Source organism: Poecilia reticulata, chromosome 4 (genome assembly GCF_904066995.2).
Source record: "Poecilia reticulata chromosome 4, P_reticulata-male-v2, whole genome shotgun sequence".
NCBI classification, from domain to species: Eukaryota; Metazoa; Chordata; class Actinopteri; order Cyprinodontiformes; family Poeciliidae; genus Poecilia; species Poecilia reticulata.
Window position 1 is genome coordinate 5,253,513 of NC_088833.1, and position 16,907 is coordinate 5,270,419.

The window sequence follows — 16,907 nt, forward strand, 5'->3', positions numbered from 1 at the left end:
TGAGAGTGTAAAACTGAAAAAGCAACACTAAGCGCTAAGCCAGGCGAACAACACTGATTTAAGCGTTCTGCAACATTGTGCTGAGGTTAAAATTAATACAATTTGATGATGAAAATAGATTGGTTGAGCTCATTTTGCGGCCGGAAATTGTACTTCCGTAAACGCAGTGAGTTTGACGCTCCGGAAAGCGGCGCTGCAGCGAAACGCTTCAACTGAGCAGAGCGCAGCTCACAGGAGGGAGGAGGAGAATGATGGGAGCGACTTTTTCTTGCATTTATATGACCCATATCCTACAGTAGACCTAGAAATCATCCTGCCTCATTCTTGTTCTCGAGGTTTTTTCCTCCGTCAAGATGTCCGCCTCGGCGATATTCATCCTCGACCTGAAGGGAAAGGTAAGTTTTGGGCGACTTGTTGGTGGGGAAGTTGACATTAACAGCGCGGCACCTGCGATACGAGGACTGTTTAAACTAAAGAAAGCGCCTCTGCTGAAGTATATGTTTTTATTTTCACCGTGCTTGTTTCTACTGCGTTTAGAAAATTTCCGGCATAGTTGTGTTTCAAGAGAGTAACTTTGTGAATTAAGGCTAAATGGGCTGTAACACTGACATAAAACAGACAGGAAGAGAAAACCAACTCGCCAAACTCGTTTATCGATGCTGAGTTTACACAGAGGGCTTGTTCTTGTGCAGCGATGCAGCCCTTATTATGTGTGATGTGTCCTATTTCAAAGTTTTGAACTTATCTCTTGGAGCTATTGTTTCTTTTAATTGCAATTGATCCGATAGAAAAGTATTTCAGTGTGCATGAAAATATATAATTTCGGTTTTTACGTATAATTTAGTCATGAGAAAATACCTTTCCACTGGATCAAGGATTTAATCCGGTTTTCTTTTGTATTGCTTTCCTTGTCTCTAAGAGTCTAATTTAATTGTCTAATTTTTGTTTCCATTGATCTTTTGCACATGTTTTCTTGTTTGATAGTTAACAAAAACTTTTAAAAAGTGTTTTACTTATTTTTGCAGCAGATAGGCTGAGGGTGTGCATCGTGTACTGAACTCCACCCTACTCTGGTTTGATCAGTAGGTTTGTAGTGTTTCTCCTGTCTCAGATTGTTCACACAAACTTAATCCTGGACTCCCTTCATTTTGACTCTCAAGATGCTAATGAGATTTAACACAACCTGGGAGCCACTGTGTTGAAACGTTCAGATCCATCCGTGTTCCAACACACTTCAGTCACATGAATGACTGAAATAGCCTCTGCAGAAATGAGCCCATTATATTCAGGTCAGTTGGAGCAGGGATCCATGGAAAAGTTGCTACATTGACTTATGCAGGATTTGGTGATCGCAGATCAAAACAAAGTTTGTACAATTTAAGGAGGAAGCGGCTCAGTTGGCATCAGCTTGATGCTATTTGTCCTAGATTTCTACTTGTACTCTGTACTTTGGTAAGCAAGAAAGACATAGAGGAAAGTAATGTGCTCTTTTTCGTAATGAATAATTTCTTATTTAGGGTCCACTGTTCGGCTATTCTTTCTTTAATCAGTAGAATACAGAGTAATTAGGTCTAATTCATGTCTATGGACTAACGGGGACAATAAAAAGAGTCAAAGGTTAGTGCCCAACACTCAACGGGTCAGATCAGGAGCTGAACACCCCGTCCCAAAAAACAAAAAAAGTTAGCTTCAAAGAAACTCAGAGAATTTCGGTTTGCAGTGTGGATATTTAATCTCTGTGACAAGGACACCAAAACTTCCTGGATTTCCTGTGAGAACTGTTTTTTTTTTCTCTTTTCGATTGTGTCCTTATAAAACTTATAAACGGCCTCGTACCGTAAATCTCTGAGTGTAGGATGGTTGTTGAAGCTGTGGTAAAAACAGGAGGAATAGGAGCGCGTCATTGGCCGAGGTCCACATGGATACGAAGAGGTGTGTCAAACCCTAAAGTTATATTGATTTTTGTCTGTTGCTGTTTATTTTGTTAGAATATATTTTTTCATATTAAATGTGTTTTGGATTTTTTTTTGTCAGCTCATATTTTTTTCAGTTTCAATTAAAATGTTTTGTTAATTTTAATGCTCTGAAACCTCTTACTTACTTCTAGTGTAATCTACATAATATTTAGTCTAAGCTATGTATTTGTTTAGAATAGGAACAAAAATGTCTGCAGCCTGCTGGGATTGTTTGACCAGCTCTGCAAACCCAGCACTGTTTGTCTTAAAGTCACGCTGCCCAAAGAAAACCTTAACTTTGAGAGCAATAATGTTTATATTTGTGGCTTTTTTTCCTTAATTTTATGTGGATTCATTTCTTTATTGTCTGCCCTTCATATGCCGAGGAGGTAGTAACAACGAGAGAAAAGTGAAACATGCAGGATACCAGACTTTGAGGACTGACTTTGGACACCTCTGCACTGCAGCATCAGACTTTGATAGGTGAACTGTGCAATCAAAGTCAGATGTTGATAGACTAGAAACTCACTGTTTTTCTTGAGATTTTTTGTTTTACCAGTATCCCAGAAATTCTTTTGGTCTGTGAATGAAAATGGGGAAAAAAAAAACTGTCTGGGGTGTATATATTTTCAGGTTTTGACTGGACCAAAACATCAGAGTATATTAGTGTTGGTTTTGTCCATGACATTCCTGTAAATGAGATTTTAAATCTCATTTACAGGAGATTTACAAATAAGCAAATACAAATAATACAAAATAACCTGTGGGATCCTGACATATCTGACATTTACAGACCTCATGATTGATCCAAAATCTGTGTGTCAATTTGATTGATGATTAAACAGCCCTGGAGTCACTACACGGGCAACAAAAGGAATCGCTGAATAGCCTTTTCTGCTCGACAACGATGCCCATCAGGGAGAAAGATCCATCCTTCATAGCCTGGTTGCCTGATTGTACAGATTAAAGGTTTCTCTTTTTCCCCTCTTTCAATCTACTTATCTCTGCCCTCAGGCTACTTAGCAGTGCTTCACCTTCCATCCGCACTGTGCCTCTGGCAATGTCCTGATCAGACAAGTTTCTAAATTTTAGTGCTCGTAGAGCAAATATGCATTGGAGTTGTAATTAAAAGTGTAATTAACTGGAGTAAAAGGTTGAATTCTAAATGAGTATTTACATAGTTTTGAACACATTACAAAATATCAGTCGAGCACAACCTGCCCGTTTCAGCTTAAAATGCACAAGAAGGCGGAAGCCAATCTCCACATCCCTCCACCGTAAAGCCGTCCCCTTTCCACCACACCTCCTGGGCACCAGTCTGAACACGGACAGCTTCTGGGAACCACTGATGTACCAAAATGTCAAGCTATTAAAATCATCACGGCATCAATTGTTCCTAGAGCTTCACAATAGAATTTTTCTATATAGTAATTTACTTGAGCTCAAGTTTAGGGTTATTATGAGCATTTAGATGTCTCCAGCAGATGGACGTGGTCATATTGTAAGTGTACAATAACTAAAGGAGTCATTAAAGACTTGGATTCAAAAAATGTAAGCTGAGAAGTTTAAGTTTATTAGTTCCTCAATGTATGATGTTTTAAATTTGTGATGCTTTCATTTTTAGTCACAATACTTGTTTATTTTTTCTTCTTTTTTGGGGATGGAAATGGCAAGCTATGGTCGATTCCAGACTAAAAATCTCAAATGGATTCTGGGTGATTTCAAAATTATTTACTGCCATAGGGCTCAGAGAATAGGCCTTCATTACTATAGAGATGTTTGACATTTTTCCATCCTTTCATTTTTTTCTGTCAAATTAAACCCAGACTCAGTCCTTCAGACATCCCACATTTTGTGTAACCTGATTCATCTGGTCAGATTCAAAGGTTATAACATATTAAATTCACAGGGGTTAGGAACTACAGCCATCAACGGACAGATAAAATTCACAAATACTTTAGACCTCTTCTATAAACACGCTTAAAAGTGTCTATTTTATCAGTTCAAACACCAAAGATACCTTAATGGGCACAGTGGAAACTGTTTTAGCAGTACTACAGAAGATATCATCTACAGATTTAATTATTTCTGCTCTTAAGGTACAGCCAATTAGCACCAAGGAAAATGAATGGGGTTTCTGGATTGGCTGCTTTGCAAATGCCAGCCAATATTCAAGTATTATTGCTTTTTTATATTTCAGCTTCCAAAGCAGCATTTGATTGAATATTTTTTTAAAAAACCTGCAATAGTGGGTGAATTTTCTGCTAATAAATTGGAGCTACGAGCCACAAAAAAATCTGCAAATCATGATTAGGTGCCCCACTGTAATTCCTCTGGAAAACTTAATGTTTCCTTTTTCTAAAAATGGTGGTGTACAAAATCACTTTAACGTAATTATTTCCAAATATCGGTTTGGTAAAACCACAAAGAAGCAGTTTTGGTCAGAATACTTAAAGTAGGACAAAAGGTAGTAGGCTACATTTTTTTTCCAGACAACAATGATAGTAGTTTGCATGTTAACATACTCCCTGTTACTAAACAATGGAGATGTCGGTGTCACTTTGAGCTGGAATCTCAGATTGAGATCAAAAAGAGGCATTGTGACCACTCCTGATGTTAAATAGTTTCTATTGACCAAGGAACTGTGTGGTATTCTATCTAAATTTCTTAGGGTTACAGTATCCCATTCATAAACAAACTACATTTTCTGCCAACAGCTCTTTTGCTCATCTCATAATCAGCCTGGTATTGGAGTGATTCAGTGAGATTTATTCTATGATTTATGTTGCAAAGTGTTGATGGGTGATCCAAACTGACACTAGCTTTGCTGATAATTTTTTTTTGTCTAGTTTGCCTTTGGGTCAAACACTCCGGTGAGGGTTTTCTGGTCCCTATTTGTCTTTGAGGTCAGTAGTGAGTGGATTGTATTGATTTCACATTCTGGACACAGCCACCCATTGTTGTGTGTCCCTGCCCCAAATTCCCTCTAAATGCTGTTTTTCCCTCTCTTTCCTCTCTTTTAGGTTATCTACAATTTTAGATACACATAATATACAACAGGCAGTTTTGAATACACCCTAGATTTTTTAATTTAGGACTTATTTTTTTTCATTTGAGGAATGTAAACTGCACTATATGAAAATAACTTTATATTTGTTTGCTTGCCTTTTTAGTTTTTGTCTCTGAATAGGATTTAATATAAAAGTATGGCAGGTTTAACACACTAAGCATGTTGTGTCAAATCTTTAAATAATTCCTAAATTAAAAAAAAAGTATTATATGTAACATTATTAATCTCCAAATATCGGCATGGTCTCTAATAATGGGATTTCATATTTCGTTTGTGAAATTTTCATCATTATGTTTTTTAACAGGTAGTGTAGTGGCTCAAATTGGGGGGGGAAAATTCCACTCTAGATTTTAATGAACCCTGATTATTAAGTAGTTAGACTTTGGGGCATGTATTATGTTCACTGTTTGTGGAAAGTGTTCTGTTTGATGTACTCTCCCTTTGCTGAATGCTCAAAACTGCATAATATTTTCCTTTTTAATGTGACACTCATACAAACTATCACACGGCGGTGAAGTCTTCCTCATCTTAAAGTCACATTTAGGATGTTTTGCAGCAGGTTACATTCTTCTCTGCACCGCTAACAAGAAAGAAGCTTGACACTTTCATTTTCAGTCACTGTAGAATCAGATGACTAATACCTCTCCAGAGTGTGCAGCTGGTTGGTAAATGACTGTTGTGTACTTTTCAATGTACAGCAGGGAAACTTGTCAAAGCTCATAATGAGCCCTGAGAGTTTTATATACATTATTAATCAATCTCCCAGTTTTTAAAACACAGATTAACTTGACAATATAGCATGGAGCCAATATTTCCATTATGTAGTGTTCCAGTATTTTTTTTATCCCATTGCTATGCATATCAACTGCATTAAAATAGTAACTTTTGTAGTAGGATGATCTGTGATAGCAGTGACTCCAGAACGACTGAAGCTGAATATCTAGACAAAGAATGTCTTGTTGTTTTTCATTAGTTTGGTTTCAGAACTTCAAAGTGAATCTCTACACACTGGCAGTATTCAGTATTGCAGTTTTTTGATGCAACAACCTGTCCACATGCCATTCTTTTTCTCCACTGACCTTTGAACTGCTCACTCTGCGGTTCCCATCTTTCTTCACAGTACCTGAGCATCGGCCTGTCCGCATCCTCGGATTACTTGGCTGGAATTTCTTTTTTCTATCTTATTTCCTTCTCCCTTTGTACCTGGCCGTGTGTGACCTCTCCACAACAAAGTCTCTATTAAAGACAGAGGAGAGTTGTGTGTCTGTCAGCGTGTGTGCGTGTCTGCGTGCGCATGTGTGTGAGAGACAGATACAGACCCCCAAAGCAGAGGAATTTTTATTTCTTAATCTCTTTCCATGGTCCATCACAGTGTTTCCCAACTCTGGTCCTGCAGGCACACTGCCCTGCATGTTTTAGATGCTTCCCTGCTTTAACACACCTGATTCTAAGGATTGCAGCTCAGGAAAAGCCAAAAGGTGTGTTGATGCAGGGAAACACACAAAACATCCAGGGCTAAAACATCCCTGAGGACCGAGGTTAGGAAACACTAATCTGCAAAGTTATTTTCTCAGTCTATGTCCACACAACAGGTCTTCATACTCAGTTCCAATTTTTGATTCTCATATTTCGTTGTTTATACTGTTTTGCATAGTTGTTCATACTACTAATTAAATATGACCTCAATCAGACATCTGTGTAAATAATTCAGTTCATTTGTTACTGATTATGTACCACTGATAATTATATTGTTCCATCAAAGTACTATGAATTTGCATTCTTGTTATTATTTTGGTTTTGCTATATATATATTTTTAAACTGACCTGGCTTATCCTCTTTAAACATGGACCTGTATGAGATTTTCACAGCATAACTGGTTAAACATAATAACAATTTATTGGTCATTTTATTTGATACATATACTGTGACAACAGGGGGAAGCGCCTGCTAAACTAAGTAGCTGTTTTTAAGTGCTTATTCCTCAAGTTATTGTACCATTTTGCTCTTAAAGTACCATAACACTTAAAAAGCTGATATTATCCAATTAGTCGTGATTTCTGACCTTTTAGCCAGCATGCTGTCTGCTACCTTGAGCTAGTCAACTGTGGTTTTAAAACAATGTAGCATGGGCAAAAAAAAAAAAACATGTTTTCCTAATGAGAATAATGGGTGGTTGTTTTTGTACTCATACTGCAGTGTGACAAATCAATCTTAATCTCAAACCTAATTTGTTTAAACCAGAAGACTACTTGTGGAGCTGCTGAAAATCCAGCTGTGCTTAAATTTAGTCATTGAGATGTAATTTCTTTTGTAAATATACTTTTTCATTTAAACGTTTGATGCATGCTGCACATGCCAAGATTCTGTATTATTTTCATGTCAAGATTTTTGTTTTAATTGTCTGTTGGAGCTCAGGCATGGAAAAGGATCCAACAGCCTTTGCTTTGATTTTTGTTAAGTAAATAACTTGAAGGCATGTGGACATTGTTGGGGTTTTTCCTTTTTTTAATTGTTGATCTTGAGGGAAAAGATCCAACATCCACACACCTTCAGTATACCGAGATGTTGCATGGCTGAACTTTTACCCTGTATTTTCCCCCAGAAAGTTCCGCAGCGTGGTTTCTTTGAATTTTGACCCCAATCATCTTGTGAACTTTCCTGGGATCTGCTCTGATTCTTCTTTTAAGGAAGCCATTCATCATTCATGCTGAGATATCCATCAGTCCATTAAAGCTTCAAGGAAAACGTTCAGGCATTCAGGAAACACTGTTTGCACATTTTGTTGCGAGAGAAACTGAGAGAGGATGAGTTTTTTTTTTCCTTTTTTGTCTTTTCTTTCAACTGTCAGCCAAAGGTTCCTGAATCATCTTCAGACTAGAGTGCAGGTTTGGTATCTCAGCCAAAGCTATGAATCTTTAATGACTGAATGGTTGCTGCATAATATTTCCTCTCCCTCTCTGCTCTTCTGTTATCCGTCCAGGTTTTGATTTGCCGTAACTACATGGGAAACATGGACATGAATGAAATTGACCACTTCATGCCCATATTGATGAAGAGGGAGGAAGACGCTGAGATGACACCGCTGGTCAGCCATGGCTCCTCACACTTCCTCTGGATCAAACACAGCAACCTTTACTGTATCCAACGCGAGTTTATTTCTGTGTGATGTTTTGTGTAAAGGCGTCTTCACTGTGGATGTCTCAATTCACCAATGGGTGTAGTTTCTCATGAAGACTGACAATCCCGCCTCAAAGTGTCAGCCCCTCCCTGTCAGTCATTTCTATTTATGATGCGGGTAAATTTTATCTTCCCAGAACAGAACCACAGGAGGCCCTGTGCTCCAGGTTTGTGCAGCCAGCAGCTCCTGAGCTTCTCACTGTCTGTCTTTGCATATCATGAATCAGATTGAGCAAAGTGTGATTCACTGTGCAGAATATCTCCTCCCCTTTTCTACTCTGAGATTATACAGTCAGTCTTCCTAGAACATTATTAATTCAGCATCATATTGCAGTTGGGAGTAACTGCTATTCCCAGTGCATTGAAATACATCCTAGCTGTTCTTCAACCCTGGGTTATGTTCTTAATTGCTTTTGAATCAGATGCATTTTGGTAACTTTATATAATGTTGAATTTTTAACTTCTGTTCTTTTGCAAAGGAAAAGTGGAAATAATTATTTTGGGTGCAACTTTTGGATGAAAGGTGTTTTTTCTTAACAGTTTCTTCATAAGTGGTAGCAATGACAAAGAAGAATGCCAACGCTGCTCTGGTGTACTCCTTTCTCTATAGAATAGTTCAGGTGAGTCATACCTGAAGCTCTTTAACTTTTACTTTAATACCAGTGAAGTTCTTTTAGTGCTGTCATCTGCCGGATTGGGGGGGGGGGGTTCAGGACTTGGAAGCTCCTCCCCCTTTGCCAGCCAACTCCATATTCTGCCTCCATATCTGTGCATACATCCCACAGTTCATTGTGGATGTATGTTTTGTTTTAAGTGTGTCATCTTTGTCTTTACATTTGTTATCTCCATTTCCTTGCCCAAAGGTTCTCCCTATTATTACTCTCCCTCATTATCTGCATCTTTTTATAATTGTTACAGCTTGTTCTTGTAAATTCAATTATGCAACAGGGGTAGTTTGCTACCCTGTTGTAGGGAAAATCTGCTCCCACACAGCATGACAACCTGGCACACCCTGTTCTTTGAGCTGATGTAAAGAACTCCAACTCATTTTTCTTTTTTGCAGGTTTTTAAGGAGTATTTTAAGGAGCTGGAGGAGGAAAGTATCCGTGACAACTTTGTGACGGTGTACGAACTGATGGATGAAGTGATGGACTTTGGGTTCCCCCAGACAACTGAGAGCAAGATCCTACAAGAGTAAGAAAAGTGATGCACAATCTGTGACTCCACTAAAGTCCTCGGATTAACCTGTTCCTTTTAACTGAGGCGACATTTTAAATATAACGACAGGCCGAAGCCGCTTCGGATTGTGTTTGGAGCGATTCTAAGCCTTTCACCAGTGGGCTTCTGCCCAAAATCAGTCCACTGGGCTTCCGCTGACTCCTTCAGTAATCAACCTTTGAGATCACTAACTTGGCATTATATTTACTGAGCATAAAGCAGACGTCAAAAAGCCTCCATGATTAATTATTTTCACCTTTAATATGACAGATCCTCTCTGCAATTCAACTGAAAACAGATGTTATTTTTAGACGTGCCGACTGTTATACAATTTAGCTGTAGGACTTTCCTAGCAGTTGCTTATCCTTTAGCAGAAGCCAAAATTGCAGGGAACAAAGGGTGATTTTATTTATTTATTTATTTATTCATTTATTTATTTATTTATTTATTTATTTATTTATTTTTTACCCAAACCCAGATGGTAGAAAACGACAGATAAAGAGGGATATAGATTTCTTGGCTTCTAAGTCAGCAAAAATGATCTCACCAGAAAAAAGTTTAGAAAATGCCAAGCAGTGTCCAGAACTATATTTGACAAAAATAAAATCAGTGACTTCACCTAAAGTTTGTTAAAACAACCTTAGAGATTTATCCAAGTCTGTGGAGAAAAAGAGTGAACACTTATCGACCAGATCAGTGCACTTTTTTATGACATATTAGCCTCCAGACCTGGATCATTGTTATTTTTTTAATCTTTTTTTTTTTTTTTAGCTTTTTCTTGATACATAAATTGTATGTGCCATGTAAAGTGAAATGATGTATCTTGATCACATTTTCACACAGTCACAGTGGCGTATGTACACTTTTGAGAAACATGTAGCTTCTAGAGATTCACAGTTTAACTGGACAGTGATCACAAGTTTCCCTTTTTAAACTCTGATCAGTAATTGGCATATGAATTGTGATCACCTTTTTTGCCTTGCACTTTGCTATATTTACTGTGCCCCATGTGGGTTCTGGTGGGGTTGAACCTCCAACGCCTGTATTACCGCTTTGAACATTTTTCAAAATTAATTGGCTCTTCTTTCTCCCAGTTTAAGTTGGCATTCAAAGTGGTTTGGTGATTAAAGTTTTCTTAACCAATATGGTTTTTGTGGAAATTGGAGTTGTTTTCTGGTTTGGTGTCGAAATCATTTTGTGTTGAAATTATTGTGGTGTTTCAGTTTTTGCATAAGATAACGCACAAATGCTTTCTGGAACCACATTTTCAGACTATCCCAACAGCAATTCACAGCAGGAAACAAAAGGGAAGGGTAACATAATTACCAGACTTTATAACAAGGATTTGGCCATTATATCTAACAAATGTTTCCACAGAAATTATAACATGAGGCTGATAAGTGAATAAGGTTATATTTTTTTAAGCCTCTAAAAGCAGTAACTGCAACACTTTGTTCTAATTTCCGATCTAATTACACATGTTCAAATGACACTAGTATTTTCCATCAGGGATAAAGATACTTTGAGATAACTACTTTGTGGTATGATGCCAGGAAGCAGCAGAGAGGGAATTAGTGTACCTAATGAGTAGGATAAACTGTAGTCATAATAAAACGCAGAACTTAACCAGTGAGGAAGGTGAAAAGCGCTTACGCTTTGTTCCTGCGCTTTAGCTTTTAGACAGAGTTGCTTTGTCTTCTTCTTCCTTCTCAGAAAGGCATTTGTCTCCAGGAAAAGACCCAACTTATGTTCTGTAACATGCAGCAACTCTCTGACATTGCCTCAGTTTGCACATTATCCTCACTGATTTTCATTAAAGAGTACGATTGTGTAACTTAGCTGCTTATGTGTAACTAGTTTTGCATGTAGCTTGATGTTCAGTCTCTTGAATATGTGTACTGTGTGTGTGTTGACTGAATGATGCTGATAATCGCCCGTCTCCGATTGGCACTTACACACAATGGCACCGTCAGCTGAACACACTTAAGACTCTCAGACAGAAAAGCTGAGCTCCCCTACCCTCCATGGAGACAAACACTCTCTCATCCCTGCAGACAGTAGACACACACGGACACACACACACTCTGATTGTGTCTGTCTCTGGGAGTTACTTCAGTTCTTTAACCTTTTTATGACCCAGCAGCAATAAGAACGCTTACAATATTACACTGCATACCTGGCAAGACTTACTGTGTGGGTGGGGAAGGAAATAATAAGTTGCTCATGCATAAAAAATATACCCATGAATCTAAAGTGGCTTGCAAAGTAGTCATACTAAAATTATTTTCACTTTTTATTTTTTGTTAGTCATAAGATTCAGTTTATTTCACTGAGGTGATGTGATGGACAACAACACCAGAAACAGAATGAAATTGATAAATGGATTTCATATTTTTACAAATACAATCTAACCAATCTAGCATACGTTTAACTGCTACCTCACAAATGCCATACTTGGAGGACATCTTTTTCTGGAATTAGTTCTGCAGTGAGTTTTAAGAGAAATGTCTTAACTTTGTCCATTCGTCTTTCCAAAATAGCTTAAGCTCAGTCAGATTGGAGAAATGGCATTTTAACACCCCATTTCCCCAAGTCTTGCCACATATCCCACTTTACTACTGGAAGGTGAACCTTTGCACCACTTCTTTTTTGGTTTTTTTTGCATCCTTTAAGATGTTTTTTTTTTTTAGACTGGCTTGTATTTATTTCAGTCCATTATCCCTTCAACTCTGATCAGCTTTCTGCTGCCATCATGATGTTTCACAGTGGAGCTGTAATGCTCAGGTTGATGTGCAGCATTAGTTTCCTACCTCACACTGTAGCCTTCATGTAGGCCAAAAAGTTCAGTTTTAGTTTCGTCATCATCTTCCTTCACGCTTTCTGTGTCTCCTGCATGGTTTGTGACAAACTAGAAACAGAACCTCTTAAAGCTTTATTTAAAGAAATGTTATTGTGATTCTTGCATAAAGAACAGATCAAAAGATTCTGAAACTTATATTTGCAAAAATTATACCTGCAAATGCAACAGACTTGACAGATGATCTTCTCTTGTTAGTGAACTTGCTGGCCAATCAGTGGAAGGTGTGCATTTGTGCCGAATTGTTTTTATTTTCAGCAAAACTTGTTTTATTTCAAAACATCTGCTTTAAGCTTCTCCATAAAGCAGAACACAGAGGAACCTAAACTGTCTGCTTTGCTTGTTGGTCTTAATGATACTGTTTGTTCTCCAAGTCAAGGGGTATTGATGCTTTCATGAGACACTGCTTGTAAGAAATTTAGTTTCATTTCTGTATTTTATGCCTATTTTACCTTGAAAGGTCAAATATCTGCATTAATATAGTAAAACCTTGGCATTGTTTGTGTGTTTCTGCTATTGTTATGCTAATCTGTCAGCTTAGTGCCAGACGCTCTTCCAGATCCCTTCATTAGCATTTCTGAGGAGAATCAGGGCAAAATAGAAAAACATCAAAACAATTCAACATCGACTCAAACCCTCATATGTGAAAATCTTTCATCTCTATCAGACTTTCTTGCATATGAGCAGGCATTTCAAGACCCTGAAGTGTTAGTAATTGGGACAGAAAACAAGGGAAAATCTCCTGCCTTAATCTGTCAATCAGTCCTAAACTTGTTTGTTTTTTGTCACTTTTGCTGTTGACATTTAAACAGAACTGGACGTTTTTGAAGTGAAAACAAGGCCTTTCACTTACCATTTGTATTTCCTCCTTAATCAGCAGAATTTGTCTTCATAGTTCATGACACTGGTAGCATGCTAAAACGGTTTGTCGATTTAGAGCAGCTGCAGTTGATGATTTTATGATATCTGTAGTTTAAAAGACAGCAAAGAACAATCATGAAAATTAGCTTTTGAATTTGGTTCCACATGCCTCTTCAACTGGTTGCTGCTCATTGTTCGGCCTGTCCGGCTGCAGCTTTATTGTTTTGTTATTCTCTCACTGTTCTGAGCAGCATTGTGTAGACGAGAGGCACAGCCAAACAGATGTTTCCTTCAGACCTTAGTGGAAATCAAAAACAGAGCTATAAATGAACACAGTCCTGAAACTACATAAATCAAACTCATAGAGCTTTTCTTCAACGCTGTACCTGCACTTACTCCAAGTATATTCAAATAATAATAATAAAAAAAAATCTTAAGTTGATCAATTCATAATAAAAGTAGATGAGTGCTTCCTTTTAGACTTAAAATCATCTAAAGGGATAAAGGCAAAGAGAGGATTTATGCATTAAAATTCACGTGGCTTTTTATCTGCTGAATATGTAAAACACCAATAAAGCTCTACTGAATTAAAACCTTTACAAGTTAATAAGCTTGCTCCCTATTTAACTTGCTTTAACATCTTAACTAGATGTTAACTGGTAAATATGAAAAAAAAAGTTATAATCTGATTCTCAAGAGAAGTCGCAAGAAAAAACATTTCAGTCAACAAAGGAAAGGTGACATTGAAAAATAAAACTTTGGAAATTACATCTGCAGTGCCCAAATGTAATTGTTTCTTAATATGGGATCTCAAACTGATCACTTTGCATGTTTAGGTAACACATACAAATGTTGCTCAGCTCAGGAAGACCTGATCTTACAGGGATTTTTTTCTTTTCTTTCCTTTTTTTTTAACCTGATGTGCTCCTGAAGCAGATTCAGTATCCAGCAAAAGTTACCATGGTGATTCATCTCAGAAATAAGTGAACCAGTCAGAGTTTTGTGACACTAAAAACCCAGAGTTGAACTCGGAGATACTTCTCTAAGCTACTAATCTTGCTTTGTAGTGCGCGCCTTATGGCTGATCACAGAGGGAGGAGAGGATAGAAGACGGCTGCAGCAGCTGCCATTTTGGATCACTTTCTGACTTGGTGTTTGAAATTAATGGAGTTTATTTAAAGGAGATCAAAGCGTGAGGCTGCACAACATCTGAATCAAATCCTTTTGTGAATATTAGCCAAGTACTCTATGTAAGTTCAAGTGCAGGTCAGCAGCACCAGTTCAGATTGGTTCTAATGAGCAACTGAAGTACAGTTTGTTTTATAGAACGGTCTGTCACGCTTCAGTAAAGACATGCCGTTTGTATAAAGTGCCATTAAATGTCAATACAACGATTTATTACTCAGTCCCTTCTTTTGGGTATTTCATTTCTTCTACATTTTGTTTTTGTTACACTTAAATATTATTATTAATGTATTTTAGCAGAGCATTTAAATTAAAGTACAGCAGTGGAAAAAGCATCAGCTTTATTGGCCAAGATTGTGCACAAACAAAGAAAGTAACTTCGGTTTCCTAGCGCCTACTTACACTCTAACGAATGAGGATAAAGGAACAATATGCAGATGTCTTTGCAGTCATTTCTTTATTAAGAAGAAAAGACAATGATTGGTGTAACATTGTGCAAATGTGTTTTTTTTTGTTGTTGTTTCACAGTTAAGTAGCTGATTATTCTGGTCAAACTATTCATCAAAGAAAATGCCTGGAAAAGAAACTGTCTCTGTGACGGCTGGGCGTTGAAAATGGCATTCTGTAGCCCTGACCAGAAAGTAACAGCTTAAACAGTTTGTGACCAGGATGTGTGGGGTCTGCAGAGATGCAAACAGGTGATACTTTCATTTGTGAAGCCTTTGTGTCACATTTTGACTGATTTATCTGAGACCAGAAAACACCAGTAACAGCAGATAAAACTAAACAGGTGTTTCTTATGGGACTAGTTATTTTACAGACACAACATTTATATAAATAAATAAAAAATGGGCACTTCTCCTAAATCCAATAGTGTTGGATTTTAAAACAATGTTCACGTCAATTATTGCACAGATGCCCATGTGGTGCATTTATGGCTTGTTTTCTTCCATTGTTTACTCTTTATTGCTCATTTCTTTTTGAGTTTCATGCTGCCACGGTGTGTTTAATTTGACACCGTTAGAGAATTAAAATTGCATCAGGAGTCAAATTGAGTCCTTAATGTTCTGGTACTATTGCTTTGGGACTTCAGCCATGATCCACAAGTGGAGAAAACATGCAGCAGTGGCGTGCCTCCCCAGGAGCTGCCTGCCGAGAAAAATTACTGAACATTTTAATTTATGACTAATTTTTTGAGGTCAAAAGAAGCCAGAACATCTGAAGCATTGCATGCCAGTGAAGAAAGAGACTGGGCAACAATAGCCTCTATGGGAGAGACTTGTAATCCAACCACTGCTAATCATAAAGGCCTGTCGGATAATAGACAAAAAACCTTTTGATTGTCAAAACTTTGGAAAACATTCTGTTGACCGATGAGAGGGTCACAGTTTTTTGGAAGTTTGGCATCCCATGGCACCTGCCATAAAACAAACCGTTCAGAAAAAGAACATTATACCCACAGCCATAATGGTGATTGTATGATGGTCTGGGGCGTCTTTACTGCTTTTAGACCTTGGCAACTTGTTGTAATTAATGGAGCAATTAACTTTGCTCTCAAACCAGAAAATGCAGAAAGGAAATGGTTGTGCATAAGCTGCAGACTTGGTGAAGCACAACTGCAAGTCCACTTCTGAATTACGCAAAAAAGCAAAAAGGGGGTTTTGAATGGTCTAATCAAAGTCTGGACATAGATGCAACAAACAGTTATGAAGTTGACCAGGTAACTGTCTTTTTCACATTTGTTTGTTTTGGTCTCCCCCCTCTCACCCCACGCCTGCTTGATCTGCATTTACACAATTTATCTTTGTCTGATATTTTTATGTGAAGCATTTTGTGTGGAAAACTTGAAGACATTTCTTACTGCACTCTGTGGGATAATCAGAAGTTTCACAGGCTTATAAATATATTTGACAGTTTAAAACTAACATTTTAATGTGTTTGACCCTCACCTAGCAGTACATCATATTCCAGAAATAGAAAATGACAAACTGCCCTGCAGAGGAAATAAGGCCAGTAAGAAGCACACAGTGGTGTGCAGGTGTTACTGTTATAACAGGTCTGGTCACATGTTGTTTATCTAACTGCAGCTGCTTTTTTATTCTCATGACATGTCATTATTTGTCTCTGGAGTAACAGAGGACCTCTAAAACGAATTAGCTCACTTAGGGATGACGTAATCCCTTGTGCAGTTGTTTTGCATATTACTGGATCCTTCTTAAAGAAGAATTATTTCTAATTAATGTATTTACCTTTTGTTGCAGTCAATAAAGAATTTGAACAGAACATTCTGCACATCCCACTTGATACTGAACTTTATGACGACTTTAAAAATTCTAAATCATTATTGAGAGTACTTAAGAATTAAAAACTTTGTGAAAGATCTGTTGATGGTACGCAATAAAGAAGTTTTTTTGTCCCAGAGTTAAAACTGAGAGATATTCTGTGACTTCTTTCTGATTAAACTTGACATTTTACCTGGTGAACTTCGCCCATATGATGGTGTCTGTTCATGGTGGATGTAGTACAGAGACAACTGGGGTTTTGAGGGACTTCCCTGTCTGTGCTTTTGAAACTGAAATAGGA

General features: G+C 37.6%; 1 protein-coding gene across 1 annotated transcript in view; it reads left to right on the forward strand.

Annotated features, from left to right (window-relative positions):
- Positions 1-173: 173 nt before the first annotated feature.
- ap1m3 (adaptor related protein complex 1 subunit mu 3) overlaps positions 174-16,907 on the forward strand; it is a 33,634-nt gene continuing 16,900 nt past the window's right edge. The window contains exons 1-4 of the mRNA XM_008406191.3: positions 174-395; positions 8,007-8,163; positions 8,756-8,823; positions 9,267-9,397. Of these exons, the coding sequence (XP_008404413.1) occupies positions 354-395; positions 8,007-8,163; positions 8,756-8,823; positions 9,267-9,397 (398 nt within the window). The 5' untranslated portion in view covers positions 174-353. The remainder of the gene's footprint in view (positions 396-8,006; positions 8,164-8,755; positions 8,824-9,266; positions 9,398-16,907) is intronic.